At 43.6% G+C, this 18,564-nt stretch overlaps 1 protein-coding gene across 1 annotated transcript in view; it reads left to right on the forward strand.

Annotated features, from left to right (window-relative positions):
* pacrg (PARK2 co-regulated) overlaps positions 1–18,564 on the forward strand; it is a 248,082-nt gene that overhangs the window by 100,375 nt on the left and 129,143 nt on the right. Inside the window, exon 3 of the mRNA XM_020500838.2 lies at positions 9,731–9,902. Coding sequence (XP_020356427.1) covers positions 9,731–9,902 — 172 coding nt within the window. The remainder of the gene's footprint in view (positions 1–9,730; positions 9,903–18,564) is intronic.

Here is an 18,564-nt window from a genome sequence, read left to right on the forward strand (position 1 = left end):
GCCCAGTTAATTGCACAACCACGGCCCTCTGTGTATAGCAAATCAGGAGGCATGTGAGGTAGAGTTCTCAGCCTGAACCCGACGGTTCCTGACGGCCTTGTCTGGCCTGGTCTTATACCGGGTCGGGCCTCAAATTTCTGCTCAGAAAACAAAACTTTGTCTGCTGACCTTTTAGCCTACTATGGCCCTCTCTCAATCGCAGCAGCTGCAGACACTAGCAGCATCAGGATTCCAATATTGGCTGGGCCATAGACATTTGTTATTTTTCTGATGATTCAAATGTTTCAAATTGCAATACGAATAGGCTGGAGTACAGTCGGGAGAACGATGTTCCACAAGACCACGACAGGCAGCGCATCTCAGTATCAGGACAAGCCCATATTCCAATAGCATCCGTTTACGCTGATACATCCTAACAAAATACAGCCTATGACTATCCTGCTAATGTGCCTTGCTGGACCTTGTGAACTATCGAAAGTTGACCCATAACTGATCCAAATGTTTTCCTAATCAAACATGCATTCAAAACACGGGGCTTTTAAATGCTAATTAAAATGAATTTTGGGCCGGAAATCTTGTTATTTATTTGTTTCATTATTTAATATTCCCTTTATTTCATTTTAAAATACAAAGCTTGATACACATGAATGAGTTGTATACTATTTAATGACATGAATGAATGAATTAATGATTATATTGAAGGAGGCTGTTACGTTAAAACAGATCTTAACAGGATGTGCTCCCACAGCTCGGTGGTAGGTAGATTATATAAGGCTGCTACGTAAATCAAGAGCAAAATAATACTACCTGATTTAGGCTACATGATAGCATACTAAAACGTTTAAGATCTAGAGATTAACTAACCGAGATTAACTAACCGAGATTAACTAATCAAATATACAGATGGAGATTCACTGAAACAAAAGCACATTGATTGATTCTCACACAAGTCAGAGACTTTTGGTAGGAAGTAGGACAGGCTACTACGCGAGTGAAGAGCAAAATCCACTTGTCAAGCTACATTACATGCTAGCAACATGAGCTAGAATCAAGGTGATCATGAGCGCTCACTTCAATTTAGCTAACACTTCCATAGCCTAATTGTTACCAAATAATCCAAACGTATATTCAGTGAAAACCAACCAAAACCGTGCTGAAATGAACATCTAGGTGACCACACATGACCATTGTTGTCACGTCTGCTCCTGGCTCCTCCCCTCCGGCGTGCGACGTCGCCAGAATACTAACCACCGGTCCTGGGGGTTCATCATTACACACGCCTGGCATTCATCATTACGCGCACCTGTCAGTGATTATGATTCACACCTGGACTCCATTACCTTCATAATTTCCTCCCCTTATTATGTCACTCTCCCAGGTTCACTCACCAGTTGGTATTGTTCTTGTGTATCGGCAAACTGCCTTATGTTGGTGTCGTGTTCTTGGTTTTGTTGTTTTATTAAAACGTTTCACCTGTGCCTGCTTCCAACTCACCTCCCCATCATTACAATGGTTTTAAATTAGTATAACAGTTGGAAATGACTTTCAGAGTTTCAGTATAAGCAAGAATGACGTGCATTCAATTGCATTAGCCTACTTAATATCTAATATTTTCATTGTTCAGTTGATCATAACTAAGGTGAGTTTTCGGCTCTGCGCTTTCTCTATGCCCGGTGGCTGTTTCCTCATCTCCTCACTCTGCTGCCGTCCGCCTCCGCCACATTGTTCTCAAAACCAGTTTAAATCAATACTGTTTTCTAGAAATCAGACTTTTTTTTCGGGTACGGGCTCATTTCATTTCTGTGATGTCAGGTATAAATGTGTATAAACTGTTTACATGTTTAGAGAGAGAGAGAGACAGGGAGAGAGGGGGATGAAAGAGAGAGGTGTCTATTGTTCACATGTGTGTCTGTGCTGTGAATGAACCTACTTGAGGCATTTTGTGATTCTTTGGCAAGGCTTGAAAGGTGATATGAGAGAGAAAGAGAGAAACCGAGAGAGAGAGAGAGAGAGAGAGAGACACACACACACACAAACACACACACAGAAAGAGTGCACTACCATGCAAAGTTTCCGCCTCTGCCTCTATAAGCTTTCTCATCATCCTGCTAACGGTAGCAGGATTTGTGCAGTAACAGGAACATGGTCTAATGGGGACAGCCTTTCAATTACAATGGCTAATGATTAGTAACCATAATAGCAAAGTATGCCTGAAAAGGGCTATGGGACCACTGTGTACACATCAAAACAATTCAGTGTGTGTGTGTGTGTGCGCCCCTCTGTCAATGGGTGTGTTCCTGCCTGAGAATAGGCTACCCTCTTGAATGTTTGGATGCATGCCTGTCTAAATATGTGTACAGGGTCTATTTGGGAGCAGAGAGTACAGTACATATGTGGGTGTGTGTTCAGTTGGATTACAGGATTACAGCTGGTTCATGGTGACTATCGTAGTTGATGAATGGGGTTTTCTCAGTGTCGGTGAGGTCCCAATATAAATGAGACGTACATGAAGCCCAGTGGCTTTCCTCTAGGGCAGGCCTGGGCAAAGGCCGGCCCGGGGGCTGTATGCTCAGATCACATAAAGAATTTGCGACAAAAACATTAAAAGCCCAATGAATACTCTCCTTTGTGTAATGATTTAACTCCCACCGCATGTGGGACATTTATTTTGAAGGGACGTATAAATAACAACTGCACAAGGACTATCAGGAATCAAGGTAAGACCCAGATACAGGCACATCGAAGATGCAGGCACATCGAATTGTTTAATAGTTTAATATTTCAACAGGGGCAGGCAATAGACAGGTCAAGGCAGGCAGGGGTCAGTAAACCAGAGGTGGAGCAACTGTACCGGACGGCAGGCAGGCTCAGGGTCAAGGTCAGGGGCAGGCAGAGTGGTCAGGTAGATGGGCTCAGAGTCAGGGCAGGCAAGGGTCAAAACCAGGAGTACGAGAAAAAGGAGAGACTGGGAAAAGCAGGAGCTGAGAACAAAAACAGAAACAGGAGACAAAGGGCTGTTAGAAATAGGTTTGACTCTGGACACATGAAAGGTGGGATGTATACGAAGGGTACGGGGCAACAGAAGACGAACAGCAGAGGGGCTAATAATCTTGGAGATGGGAAATGGGATGATAAACTGGGGGGAGAGTTTGCGGGATTCCACCCAGAGGGGCAGATCCCAAGTGGACAGCCATACCTTCTGCCCGAGACGATACCGGGGAGCCGTGGTCTGATGGCAATCTGCTTGTCGTCGATACCGGGAGGTGGTCTTGAGGAGGGCCGACCGGGCTTTCCTCCAGGTACGACGACAGCGGCGGGCAAACATCTGGGCAGAAGGTACACCGACCTCTTCCTCCTGCTTGGGGAAGAGCGGGGGCTGATACCCCAGAGAACACTCAAACGAAGATAGACCCGTGGTAGAGCAGGGAAGGGTGTTGCGGGCATACTCGACCCACACCAGCTGCTGGTTCCAGGAGGTGGGGTTGGCGGAGACCAGGCAGCGCAGAGTAGCCTCAAGATCCTGGTTGGCTCGTTACGATTGGCCATTGGACTGGGGGTGGAACCCAGAGGACAAGTTGGCCGACGACCCAATGAGGGCACAGAACACCTTCCAGAACCGGGACAAGAACTGTAGCACCCGGTCGGAGACCATGTCCACGGGCAGTCCATGGACCCGGAAGACGTGCTGCAAGATCAACTAGCTGAGCTGAACCCAGATCAGAAAATGATTTTCCTGCATTGGGTTATTCATCAGGCGGTGCTCTGTAATTGTTTTCTTAAAATGAGCCATGTTGTGGATACAGTCACTAAAGTGGTAAACTTCATAACAGCAAAATCTTTAAACCACAGACAGTTTCTCATTGTTTGAAGAGACAGAGTCGGGTTATGCAGATCTCCCCAACCACACAAACGTGAGATGGCTGAGTTTGGGGAAGGTGCTTTAAAGGGTGTGGGACCTGAAGTCGGAGATTGCTGAGTTTTTGCAAATGAAAGGGAAATATGTGGATTTCCCTCAACTGCAAGGTATTGAATGGTTGGCTGATTTTGCCTTCACTGTGGCCCTCATGAATGAACTGAATTCCAAACTACAAGGGAAGGGCCTTTTTGTCCATCAGATGTGCAGCCTTCTCAAAGCCTTCAAGGGAAAATGACTCCTCCTAACCCGCCAAGTAGAAGCCAACAATCTCATCTACCTCCCGACACTACGAGTCTGTTCCCTATCAGATGACCAGCGGGAGAAGTATACATCACTGCTGTGTGCTTTGAACGGTGAGTTTTCTCGTCGTTTTGAGTATTTCAAAGTGTTGGAAAATGACATGCTGTTGGTTTCCTCCACTTTCAATGTGGATAACGCTCCCACTGACCTGCAAATTGAGCTTATCGATCTTCAGTCTGATGCTGTGATTGGAGAACTATTCAAAACAATGTCACTGTCGAGGTTTATGCATCTCTTGATGAACAAAACTTTCCAAAGATTAGGAGTCATGCTCAGGAGATGTTTGTACTGTTTGCGTCAACCCTTGTACAGTATGTGAACAGACATTTTCAGTGATGAAATATAACAAGTCAAGGCACAGATCATCTCTTACTGACTCTCAACTCTCAGCAATCCTGCGCATACCGACGTCAGAAACTATACCTGACTTCACTGCTCTAGTCAATGCCCATCAAAGACTTCACTCCTCACACTGACTGAGTAGTTTAAATGTAATGTTGAGCTCTCTCTCTCTTGTGGTTTTGTGCATACCTGTTAACAAGAGTTCTGTCCGTGGTGCTGAATGCACAGTGTACTTTTCCCTCTGTGTAGTTCATTGCATGTTTAATAATGAAAATACCTACCAAAAGGAGAACATGGATGTGGTATATTTCTGTGCATGTTAAAAAAGTCAAATAAGTAGCATATCTGGATGTGATTTACAGTAGATATATCTGTCACACAGTCATACACATTATGTATAATCCTGTAATATGATTCTGGCCTGTGATGGCAAAAATATAATCTAATTTGGCCCTCCATGGAAAATCAGGCCTGCTCTACGTAGATGGCCTGGCACACACACACACACACACACACACACACACACACACACACACACACACACACACACACACACACACACACACACACACACACACACACACACACACACACAAACATAAACTCAAACACACACACCTTGGTCAGTGTCCTCCTCATTTCTCTGAAGTGGCCAATAGAAATTATCACCAACAAGCTCTTGCAGAATTAGATGTTTAACCACATTCTCCAAACTTTAAATTTAGAAGTTGCTCCAAACGTCAAATTTCTGATCCAGAGTCATGGGATTACCCAAATGAGTCATTAGTCATGGAATTATGCCCATCCACCACCCCTGTCCACAACGCCCGAGCAAAACCCAAGCCTATTTGATGGTAATAGTGCTCACTGTTGCCACTAGTGGCCAGTTTTGAAGGCATGTCTTCAAGATAAACGTCCAATTTCGAAATCAATCTTGAGCGACCTGGCTGATTACCACAGAAACAGGCTGAGCTGGGACCCACACCACACTCTATGCACCCGGCTACCCAACACATGCACACAAATAGACACACACACCCCACTCTCCCCTGTGTACTTGGTGCGCTGGCACATAGTTAGCCTATGCATGCTGCCAATCCAGCCTAGAGCATAGAAGTAGACTTCCATCATTCACCCCCCATTGACTTACAGTACATGGGTATAACACATTCTATGAATTCTGTTTCTATGGGCTGGAGGCCCCAAAGACTCTGGGTTTGTCCGAAATGGCACCCTGTTCCCTACGTAGTGCCCTGGGGCCTGGTCAAAAGTAACACATTAGACTAGCCTACATAGTGAATAGGGTGCTATTTTAGACGCAGACTCAGTCAAGTGTTTTAATAAGGAAGCCTTTACTAACTGCTTAGCTGCCGTGTCTCTGCCTCTCTCCACACTGACCAGAGGAGATGTGTGGGCCTCTCTTTGCCGCGGCCCGGCTAATTGCTGCTCAAGAACGTCTCTTGCTGTCCCATCTCATCGATAAAGGCCCTCCGTAGGGAAACCTGGAGGCACCTAAAGACAAACAAACCTGAACGGCCAATCGATAAGAGTGAATGTGAGCATTACCGGTCAGCCAAAGGCTCCGAACGTGTGTGTGTTTTGTGTGTGTGGGGTCGGGGAGTTTTGTGTGTGTGCATGCGTGTGTGTCTGTGTGTGTAATTCTCCAGTGCTTCCTGTGTTCTCCTATGGGATCTTTACCCATCACTACTCCACTCTGGGCTGTTGTCTGCCTCTGCATTTTGATGCGATTTTGATTAGGCCCTTATCACAGATCTCAGAACAGGCTTCACACAGCTATAATTCAAAATCCCCTTGACTTGAATGCCATAGATAGTTTATGGCCTCAATATGAAAAACACATTAAGATAATCTATCAAAATGGAGAAAGTCGCACACTCCATGTATAAACTCCCAACAATTGAATGGGTATTTACCTAATACATTGCTGGGAGTTTATACATGGAGTGTTCGACTTTCTTTATTTTGATAGTTTATAGTTTCGCCGTTAGTCAGCACCTCTTCACAAACTATTATTTCTGGGTGTGCACCAGCTCATGTTTTTAAAATGTCATATTGAGGCCACCAGTTGCGTATAAAGGTTCATATTTAAAGCTGGAATCCATACTTGGGGAAACTGCCAACATGCTCTAACAGTCTCACTGCAGAATTAGACGTTTATCCACGTTTCTGCCAACATCAAATTTTGTAAGTTGTTTCAAACTGCAAATTCAGAAGGTTAATAAGGGTTAAGGTTTTTGATATGCTAAAACAATGTTAAAACATGAAGTTTAAAAGCACTCATTCAGAATGGTTAAGGTAAGGGATAAGATGTGTCCACCACTGGGATCGAACACCCGTAACGCGTGAAGCACAAGCGTACATCCTTTTACGATATTATAACAACAAAGAAGTTACTTAAAACAGCTGACACTGTTTTCTTTTCATCTGACGTCATTGAACGGCACTGCATGCGCAATCAATAGATGAACAGTGTACCGTATTTTTTCTCTCCTCACCATTCTGAATGCTCCTCTCCATTTCATCAACAAAACAAAAACAATAACAAATGCGCTGGGGGGCGAACAGTGGCGCTGTTTCACCGTAAGTGGATTTTAGCTTAAAAAAGAGACCCTTTTTTAAACACTTTTAATGTTTTTTTTAAAATTTTATCAGATATCGGACCATTTTATAATCCACTGATTATGACATTGTCTGCTGCAGCCTATATGGCCACTCTGTATTAGAGGTCGACCGGTTATGATTTTTCAACGCCGATACCGATTATTGGAGGAACAAAAAAGCTGATACCGATTAATTGGCCGATTTAAAAAAAACAACTAAAATGTATTTGTAATAATGACAATTACAACAATACTGAATGAACACTTATTTTAGCTTAATATAATACATCAATTAAATCAATTTAGCCTTAAGGTAATAATGTAAGATGTTCCATTTGGTTTAAATAATGCAAAAACAAAGTGTTGGAGAAGAAAGTAAAAGTGCAATATGTGCTATGTAAGAAAGCTAACGTTTCAGTTCCTTGCTCAGAACATGAGAACATATGAAAGCTGGTGGTTCCTTTTAACATGAGTCTTCAATATTCCCAGGTAAAAGTTTTAGGTTGTAGTTATTATTGGAATTATAGGTCTATTTCCCTCTATACCATTTGTATTTCATTATCCTTTGACTATTAGATGTTCTTATAGGCACTTTAGTATTGCCAGTGTAACAGTATAGCTTCCGTCCCTCTCCTCGCTCCTCCCTGGGCTCGAACCAGCAACACAACGACAACAGCCACCATCGAAGCAGCGTTACCCATGCAGAGCAAGGGGAACAACAACTAGAAGGCTAAGAGCGAGCAACGTTTGAAATGCTATTAGCGAGCGCTAACTAGCTAGCCATTTCACATCGGTTACACCAGCCTAATCTCGGAAGTTGATAGGCTTGAAGTCATAAACAGCGCAATGCTTGACGCACAATGACAATTGCTTGACGCAAAATTTTGCACGTCGTTATTGCGTTGGACTCGTTAACTGTAAGGTTGCAAGATTGGATCCCCCGAGCTGACAAGGTGAAAATCTGTCATTCTGCCCCTGAACGAGGCAGTTAACCCACCGTTCCTAGGCCATCATTGAAAATAAGACTGTGTTCTTAACTGACTTGCCTAGTTAAATAAAGGTATTTTAAAAAAGACAGATTTCCGATTGTTATGAAAACTTGTAATCGGCTCTAATTAATCGGCCATTCCGATTAATCGGTCGACCTCTACTCTGTATCTCTGCTTGAAGTGTTTTCTCTGTTCCTATGTGACTCGTCCTGCCACAGTGTCATCTCTCCCCCCACTCTCTCCCGCCGCATATTTGCTTTTGTTCTTGTCTCCCTGCCCGCCGAGCTGACTCACAATGATGATCTTGACCAAGCCGTAAAAGGTCAAGGTTAGCCAACAAATTGCCTCAAAGCAATCAGCCCTATCGGTCTCTCTGCTAACACACCATTTGCTCTCTCTCTCTCTCTCTCTCTCTCTCTCTCTCTCTCTGTTTACCCACGCGACTCGTGTCAGGGGGTCCGCCCACTTTGAAGTCGCACCTCTAGAGCGAGGGCTCTGCGAGAGCCGGGGACATCAAAGCAACCATGGTCCACGTGGTGGTGACATTTCGGCGGCAGCGTGACCCAGTGGGGTGTAGCAGGGATTGGGACGATGTGGCTCAGCTGTCCTTTAAGACCCCTGGCTGCTCCAGGGCTGTGGGGTGTTTGCCTCTACTCTACACAGGATTGGCTTTCATTACATGAAACAGGACCCCCCCCCCTTACCCCTCGGCCAACAATAGAGCCACCACAGTGCTCTGGAGTTCATACAATCTACTGTAACCAGAACTTCTGTGGACACACATGTGCTCCAAACACACACACAAGCACACGCACATGGTCGCGGGCTCCCGTACACACACACACACACACGTTAAACACATAGACACAGTGACGGACAGACAGACAGACACACACACAGACACTCACACACAAAGGGAAAGTGTGTGAAAGGGTAGCTAGGGGTGCCCTTGTCACCTGGCCTTTCCTGTCAAGTTTGGTGCGAGTTCACCACAACACAAGTCATTCTGCTGCTATGCCTACTTCAATACATTGTAACATACCCAATATCAAAGCATGTAATCCACACAGGTTCAGTAGCTGAAGGAATGTTTTTATGTGTGTAGGCTGGTGTAGCTGTTTAGGCTTAAACAGCGTTACAGACAGGTGTTATTAATGTGTCGGACCACAGGGTACCACATGTAGGGGTGTCATGATCTCCCCAACAGCTGTCTTCAGCTGTGACTGGTATTGTAAACACCTCCTAAAGACAGGCTTGGTTAGAAGGCTTGGCCCTGGATATTGTGTGAGTCCAAGGACAAACTAAACAAACGGGCATAAGATGAGGAAAGACCATGACTGTGTTCTATTACAATGTAGAGGATGAACTAGGGGAGATCCCCTTACGTTGGTTCACTCACATTCAGTCCCTGGTGACTGTGTCGTTGTGTGTGTCTGTGCCGTGTCTGTGTGTACAGAGCTGTTTCAAACATTTCCAGGAATCAACATGTTTCCAGGAATGCTAGCTGTTACAAAGCCATCTCGTTGATGGAAATGTGTGTGTGTGTGTGTGCGTTGTCCCAGGTGGAGATAGAGAAGCTCGACTACCACCACTACCTCCCTTTGTTCTTCGACGGGCTGTGTGAGACTGTGCACCCCTATGAGTTCTTCGCCCGCCAGGGGGTCCACGACATGCTCGAGCACGGGGGCACCAAGATCCTGCCCGTCATCCCCCAACTCATCATCCCCATCAAAAGTGAGTGGCTAAACCTTATTGAAGCGTCACAGAAAACACTGCCGTAACGTTATTACAGCACAGATAGTACTGTTAGCGCAACCACAACACTTATCATCATCCTTTTCAAGACTGAGTGGCCCCAAACATTACAGCAACATCGCAGGAACAGTGGCACAACATTATCAGACCATAAACACGACTCTTTCATACAACCACAACCCTCTCGCAGCAAATCTAGGCCAAATCTCCTATAACAAGATTATAAAGAGATCATTTACTAACGTGTGGCCAGTAACCACAAGCCGGAAAGACATGGATTGACAATGGATAAACCCCCAATGCCCTATTCTTCAGCCACTAGTTGTTGCCATCCACACAGTGAAGATCTCAGTGAAAAGCCCACATATGGCTCCTTGCATCTCTCAGACCTATTATTATTAGACAGCAGGGCTACGTGTTCTTGTTTTGCTGTTAGTGGATGAGACCCAGTCATAAGGCAAGGCTGCCAAGCTCCCATGAATATGGGGACGCGCTACATTTAAATGTGCTTTGCCTCTCTGACTCTGGCGAGTCCGGCAGGACAACACCTCATTGGTTCGGTAACGTCTGCTTCCAACTCACTCCCTCAAACAGGTGGATCCCCTGAACGCAGCTCACTTTCCAGCCCACTTTCCAGCTGACACTCTCAAACACCTAGATCCCCCTGAACGCAGCTCACTTTCCAGCCCACTTTCCAGCTCACACTCTCAAACACCTAGATCCCCCTGAACGCAGCTCACTTTCCAGCCCACTTTCCAGCTGACACTCTCAAACACCTAGATCCCCCTGAACGCAGCTCACTTTCCAGCCCACTTTCCAGCTCACACTCTCAAACACCTAGATCCCCCTGAACGCAGCTCAGTCTCCAGATCCCAATCACCCGAATTCTAACCACCTGTTCACACACATGTATGTCATTATCACACACTATTTAGTTCAGTTCTTTGTACCTCATCACTGTGAGGTATTGTTTGTTTTGTGACACACGTCTTTCGGAGCTCTGTTTTTCCCGTGATTTACTCCTCCCGTGTATGCTAGTTTTTTCCTGCCTCACTAACGACACTTTTTGCCTATTCCCTGCCTGTACTTTAGCCTATCGGATTTCCTGTTATCTACCTATTTCCTGACCTCCCGGACTATGTTACTAGCCTATTCCCTGCCTGTACTTTAGCCTATCGGAATTCCTGTTATCAACCTATTGCCTGACCTTCCGGACGATGCTACTAGCCTTTTCCCTGCCTGTACTGTTGCCCTTTTGGACCCCATGTGTATGACCTTCTACCTTCTACCTGCCCCTGGACCCAGCTACCTGCCTCCTCCTGTCGTCCTTTGCAATAAACACCCGCTGCGTCCTGCGCTTGAAACCAGCACTCTGTCTCCCTTCGTGTTCATTACAGGTTTGTCCTGAAATCACACGCACAGTTGGCAGGCCGCAGGCTAGTTGGTCACGTCCAGGGGTGAGCGGGGACTAGCAAAAATAGCTTCAACATTTAGACAGGGATGAAACGACGAACACACAGGCTTCTAAGTTGTGATATGTAGAAAAATATATAATGTATGATTCAGTATGCTTGTATGCTCGCATGCTCTCACTCTCACACACACACACACACACACACACAAACATACGCTAACTTTCCACACACTGAGAGGGTTTATTTTGCAATGGAGCCAACTAAGTGTCAGTTTCAAAGTGGGAGATTTTAAGCGGCGCCCAGTAAGTGAGTTTGAGCAGTTGGCCGTGTGTGTGTGTGCTCAGTGTTTCAGCGCCTGCTGAGGCAGAGGGGTGGAACGACCAACATGAGGCAGGGCCGCTGGAGACATGAAGACATGCTGACAGGTTGACCCTGGCAATAGAGTACACACACACACTCACACACACACTGCTTACTGAGTCACAACAGAGGACGGACAGAGCATGGTCCAGTGCACATCATAACACCAAGACACAACGGTGTGTGTGTGTGTACATGTGTTTTGGTTTTTGTGTATGTGACTTTTAGTTGTTTACTTGATTTACACTAGAATTCCCATTTTTCAATTTATTCACATAGTTTGTTTAATTTACCAATTGATTTCATTTGAGAAAGTCTGATTGCTGTCTGGTCATGCGTTCAGCTGTTTCACAACACTCTAAAACCAAATGGCTGCATATCGATATATGATTTTTAGACTATCGACAACTCATAAATGTGATTAATGTGTTTTATAAATAAAAGAGAGCTGACATTGTGTTTTTGACTGAGACGATTATTGCTTTGATGCCTCGTTTTCAAGAATTGTCCTTGGTGGTACTAGGCCTATACTGCTTAGATCTGTATCCTCTCATACACGTGTTCAAGCACACACACACACACACACAAACACACTCATACCCAAGTCCACGTAGCCACTATGTCCACTCATGCATACTGACTCCCTCATATAGTAGCTACAAATTCCTAAGACCCAAAGGTGAACCATTCCTTATGAAAACGCACATCTAGCTGTGATAATGGAATTTTAAATGGCCTGCTTGTTATTAGCTTCTTGGTTTATTAAAATCAGGCCCATTTTTGCCTGCCATGCGTCAAACCCGCCGGCCCATGTCTGTGTTGCAGATTAATTACTTTTCAATAGAACTCCAAGGAAGGAGAGAAAAATAAGTGCAGGCTGCAATCTGAAAGGCAGAAAGTTTTCTCTGACTGACGTTAATATAGAAGCCTCCATCTGGCTGGCGCCGGCGGGCTGTTATCTTGCGACTGGCTAAATCACGTTGTTGGACTCTGTGAATTTTGATGATCATGAGTCATGACTTCGGGTCACCCGATGAGAATACACAATGGGCTGTGCCGTTGTCATAGACCTTTACTCTGAAACTGAACTCAGGTCAATGTGGAGTGCGCTCGCCTCCTTGCACCCACCTGTCACAGATGCTACATTAGGCTAGAACAGGGTTCCCCAAATGGGGGGGGGGGGGTTCCGCAGGTTTTCTTGCAAAATAATAAGGGAAGGGGATACCTAGTCAGTTGTACAACAATGCATTCAACTGAAATGTGTCTTCTGCATTTAACCCAACCCCTCTGAATCAGAGAGGTGCGGGGGGCTGCCTTAATCGACATCCACATCTTCTGCACCCGGGGAACAGTGGGTTAACTGCTTTGCTCAGGGGCAGAACGACAGATTTTTACTTTGTCAGCTCAAGGGATTTGATCCTGCAACCTTTCGGTTACTGGGTCAACTCTCCTACCCACCAGGCTATCTGCCGACCAATTGTGGATTAAATTGATTAAATTGAGATTTCTTGTCACTGGCCTACACTTAATACATTCCTTAATGTCAAAGTAGAATGATGTTTTTCAAATTCTTTACAAATTAACAAAACATTTAAAGCTGAAATTTCTTCAGTCAATAAGTATTCAATCCCTTTGTTATGCCAAGCCTAAATAAGTTCAAGAGTAAAAATGTGCTTAAAACCTGTTTGGGATAGGGGGCAGCATTTTCACGTTCGGATGAAAAGCGTGCCCAGAGTAAACTTCCTGCTACTCTGGCCCAGAAGCGAATATATGCATATTATTAGGAGTATTTGATAGAAAACACTGAAGTTTCTAAAACTGTTTGAATGATGTCTGTGAGTATAACAGAACTCATATGGCAGGCGAAAACCTAAGAAAAATCCAACCAGGAAGTGGGAAATGTGAGGTTCGTAGTTTTTCAACTCATTGCCTATCGAATATACAGTGTCTATGGGGTCATATTGCACTTTCTAGGGCTTCCACTAGATGTCAACAGTCTTTAGAACCTTGTTAGAGGCTTCTACTATGAAGTGGGGGCGAATGAGAGCTGAATCAACCAGAGGCCTGCCATAGTGCCATGAGTTGATCATGCGCGCTCATTGATTCTATACATCGTTTGACATGTTTCTACGAACTGTAATATAACTTTTTGAACTTTTCATCTGAACCTTTGCCTGGACCTGCTCGCGCTTCGTGAGTTTGTATTTGTTTACCAAACGCGCTAACAAAAGGAGGTATTTGGACATAAATAATGGACTCGATCGAACACAACAAACATTTATTGTGGAACTAGGATTCCTGAGAGTGCATTCTGATGAAGATCATCAAAGGTAAGTGAATATTTATAACGATATTTTTTACTTTTACTGACTCCACAACATGGTGGATATCTGCATGGCTTGTTTTTGTGTCTGAGCGCCGGACTCAGATTATTGCATGGTTTGCTTTTCCGTAAAGCTTTTTTGAAATCTGACACAGCGGTTGCATTAAGGAGAAGTATATCTATAATTCTGTGCATAATTGTTGCATCTTTTATCAAAGTTTATGATGTGGCTCTCTGAAAATTCGGCAGATATTTTCGAGGCACAACATTACTGCATAAAGCGCCAATGTAAACTGAGATTTTTAGATATAAATATGAACTTTATCAAACAAAACATACATGTATTGTGTAACATGAAGTCCTATGAGTGCCATCTGATGAAGATCATCAAAGGTTAGTGATTTATTTTTATTTTATTTTATTCTGCTTTTTGTGACTCCTCTCTTTGGCTGGAAAATGGCTGTGTGTTTTTGTGACTAGGCTCTGACCTAACATAATCATATGGTGTGCTTTTGCTGTAAAGCCTTTTTGAAATCGGACACGATGGGTAGATTAACAAGAAGTTTATCTTTAATTTGGTGTAAGTTACATATTTTAAAAAAAATATAATAAAAATGTTGCCTTTTCAGTGGAATGTTGTCAAGCGGAACCCCTAGCCATAAGAAGTTTAACAAGTCACATAATAAGTCGAGCAGTGAATTTCAAACACAGATTCAACCACAAAGATCAGGGGGATTTTCCAATGCCTCGCAAAAAAGGGCACATATTGGTATATATATATATATTCATATAAAAAGAGACACTGAATATCCCTTTGGATGGTGTATCAATACACCCAGTCACTACAAAGATACAGGCATCCTTTCTAAATGAGTTGCCGGAGAGGAAGGAAACCACTCAGAGATTTCACAATGAGGCCAATGGTGACTTTAAAACAGTTATAGAGTTTAATGGCTGTGATAGGAGAAGACTGAGGATGGATCAACAACATTGTAGTTACTCCACAATACTAACCTAATTGACAGAGTTAAAAGAAGGAAGCCTGTACAGAATAAAAAATATTCCAAAACATGCATCTGGTTTGCAACAAGGCACTAAAGTAACACTACAAAGAAATTGGCAAAGCAATTAACTTTTTGTCCTGATTGCAAAGTGTTGTTTGGTGAAAATACAATACAACACATTACTGTCAAGCATTGTGGTGGCTGCATCATGTTATGGGTTTTCTTGTAATTGTTAAGGACTGAGGAGTTTTTCAGGATAAAAAATAAATTGAATGGAGCTAAGCACGGGCCAACTCCTAGAGGAGAACCTGGTTCAGTCTGCTTTCCACCAGACACTGGGAGATGAATTCCCCTTTCAGCAGGACAGTAACCTAAAACACAAGGCCAAATCTACACTGGAGTTGCTTACCAAGAAGACAGTGAATGTTCCTGAGTGGCCGAGTTACAGTTTTGACTTAAATCTATGGCAAGACCTGAAAAAAGTTGTCTACCAATGATCAACAACCAATTTTACAGAGCTTGATGATTTTTTTTGATGAGCTCTTAGAAACTCAGACATACATACATCTGTAATTGCTGCCAAAGGTGATTCTAACATGTATTGACTCATGGGGCTACTTATAAAATCAAGATATATTAGAATTTTCCTCCACTTTGACATTAGAGAATTTTGTGTAGATTGTCGACAAAAATGACAATTAAATGAATTTTTATCCCACTTTGTAACACAACAAAATGTGAAAAAAGTCTAGGGGTGTGAATACTTTATGAAGGCACTATATATGTGATTGTAAATCAATGTAAGCAAGGTTTGAAATGATTATGTTTTAGTTAATATATTATATTTGTTTGGGCTTCTTGCGGACAATTTCCCTTCTACAAATTATTAGTAATTATATTTTTAACCCCCTGACCATCCACTCAAGAAATAAAATCAGCCCACGGCTGAATCTAGTTGATAATCCCTGGGCTAGAATGATTGAGAAAAGGTTGAGTATTATGATGTGTTGCTTTTGAAACCTTGAAAGGCCTCAATCATGGCACAGGGGGGTTTCTTTTTAGCACTTTGAGCCCAGATTGTCATTCCAACACTACCTTTTTCAATCGGAGGAAATAAATTATGAGAAAATTATACTGATATGCTGTCATAAGCATTTCCTACCCTCTTTAAATAAGGAACAAAATTCTCAGCCACGTCTCCATTGAGCCTCCACAGATTGGCGTAACATTTGTTCACTGTACGAGACCAAAATTAAATTTTCATTACAAGGAGATCCCCGGCTTAGGAAAGAGAACATTTCGCAGTGATCTGAAAAGTATATTTATATTACAACAAACTCGATTGACTAAAATCTTCAAAATGCCACTCACCTGTGACATTTGGGGGAGATGAGAATACAACGCTGCGCTTATTTTTTGGGGGGAACAGAATATCTAATAGACGCGGCTTGAATAGATGATTACTTTATTCATATCCGATGTGATGCGGATTGTACCAAACGTTAATACATCCGACTCAGATTCTCCCCCTTTTGTGAGAGGCGAGAGCCTGGATGAATAATTGAACAGTCCCACGGTCCAAATGTCACAGCTAGGGAAAATTGTTTGCACTTGTGGTAATTAGAATTTCATTATTTGTTATGTGCGTTTGAAATCCCTGTCAGTCCAGATTCAACCTTATTACCGTGATGGCAGATAGCTCTCCCCGTGTGTGAAGGAACAGGAGAAAGATCCTATAATGGATACGCTCATACTGCCTTGTCTGTAACACTAATACACGCACAGTCACACGCGCATGCACACACACATGCGCGTAAATGCACAAAAAAGCACACGCACACCCACACACACATTGAATGGAATGTATAAAATATGAAGGCTTGGAATGAAAGATGATAGGACCATCCATTCTTCATGTTCACATCCTGTCACACAGAGCATGTGTATAAGTGACACCCCTGGGTTTGACGACACAATGTCCTTGTAATGGAATGTTAGCGGTGTGTGTATGAGTGTGTCATCGGTGTGTGTGGATTACACATTCTCTGTCTCTGACTGAGAGTGGGTTTGACATGAATATCACTTGTTTGTGATTGTGTGCATGCCTGTGTGTGTGCGTGCGTGTGTGTGCGTGCAAGTGTGTGTTTTTTGCGTGCATGCGAATGTGTGTGTGTGTGTGTGCATCACCTCTCCAGAGCTGTTTTCCCCCTCTCATGTCAACCTGTCAGGCCTGTCTCGGTGCAGTACAGTATGGCTGGAAGGGAGGCTGTGTCTGCGTGTGTGACAGCCATGCATTTGAATATGAGCTGTTTTAACACTCAGGCCACAGGTGACGCCGCATGCCGCTCCCTAAGTGTACTAACTGTCATACTACCCATTTTATGGTTCCTGACCCCCCCTCCCCCTCGCTCCCCTCCTTCGCCTGCTAACATAATTCATTCTCGCCCTCTATGTCAGACATGTGTTTTCCCCCAGATAGCTTAGCTTCTCCCTTTTATTATTCAAGATTTGTTTTTGCATGAATAGTTATAACTCCTTTTAGTTCTGTTTATGACAATATCCACTTAAGGGGACTAAGAGCTATTGGGACTGTCCTCTAGCTGCTTCAGCGGCTTTGAAGATAAATGTTTTAATGGTTAGATTGTGTTTATCTTGGTTTTAAATGGGCAATCTGCTACATCCATTTTAGGACTTAGAAATGAATGATATACAGTGCATTCGGAAAGTATTCAGACCCCTTGAATTTTACAACATTTTGTTACATTACAGCCTTAATCTAAAATGGATTCAATAGTTTTTCCCCCTCATCAATCTACACTGGTTTTCATGAAGGATCTCTCTGTACTTTGCTCTGTTCGCCTTTCCCTTGATCCTGACTAGTCTCCCAGTCCCTGCCACTGAAAAACGTCCCTACAGCATGATGCTGCCACTACCATACTTCATCGTAGGGATGATGCCAGGTTTCCTCCGGACGTGGCGCTTGGCATTCAGGACAAAGAGTTCAATCTTGGTTTCATCAGGCCAGAGAATCTTGTCTCTCATTGTCTGAGAGTCTTTAGGTGCCTTTTGGCAAACTCCAAGGCTGAATTGCTTCCGTCTGCTCACTACCATAATAGTCTGATTGGTGGGGTGCTGCAGAGAAGGTTGTCCTTCTGGAAGGTTCTCCCATTTCCACAGAGGGACTCTGGAGCTCTGTCAGAGTGACCATCGGGTTCTTGGTCACCTCCCTGACCAAGAATAATGGCCACTGTGTTCTTGGGAACCTTCAATGCTGCAGACATTTTAGTACGCTTCCCCAGATCTGTGCCTCGACACAATCCGTTCTCGGAGCTTTACGGACAATTCCTTCGATCTCATGGCTTATGGGGAGTGGGGAGAACAAGTATTTGATACTTACAAAGCATGTAGAGGTCTGTCATTTTTATCATAGGTACACTTCAACTCTGAGAGACGGAATCTAAAACAAAAATCCAGAAAATCACATTGTATGATTTTTAAGTAATTCATTTGCAATTAAAAAGCAGCAATGCAGTTCTTGA

The sequence above is a fragment of the Oncorhynchus kisutch genome, linkage group LG14 (genome assembly GCF_002021735.2).
Source record: "Oncorhynchus kisutch isolate 150728-3 linkage group LG14, Okis_V2, whole genome shotgun sequence".
NCBI lineage: Eukaryota > Metazoa > Chordata > Actinopteri > Salmoniformes > Salmonidae > Oncorhynchus > Oncorhynchus kisutch.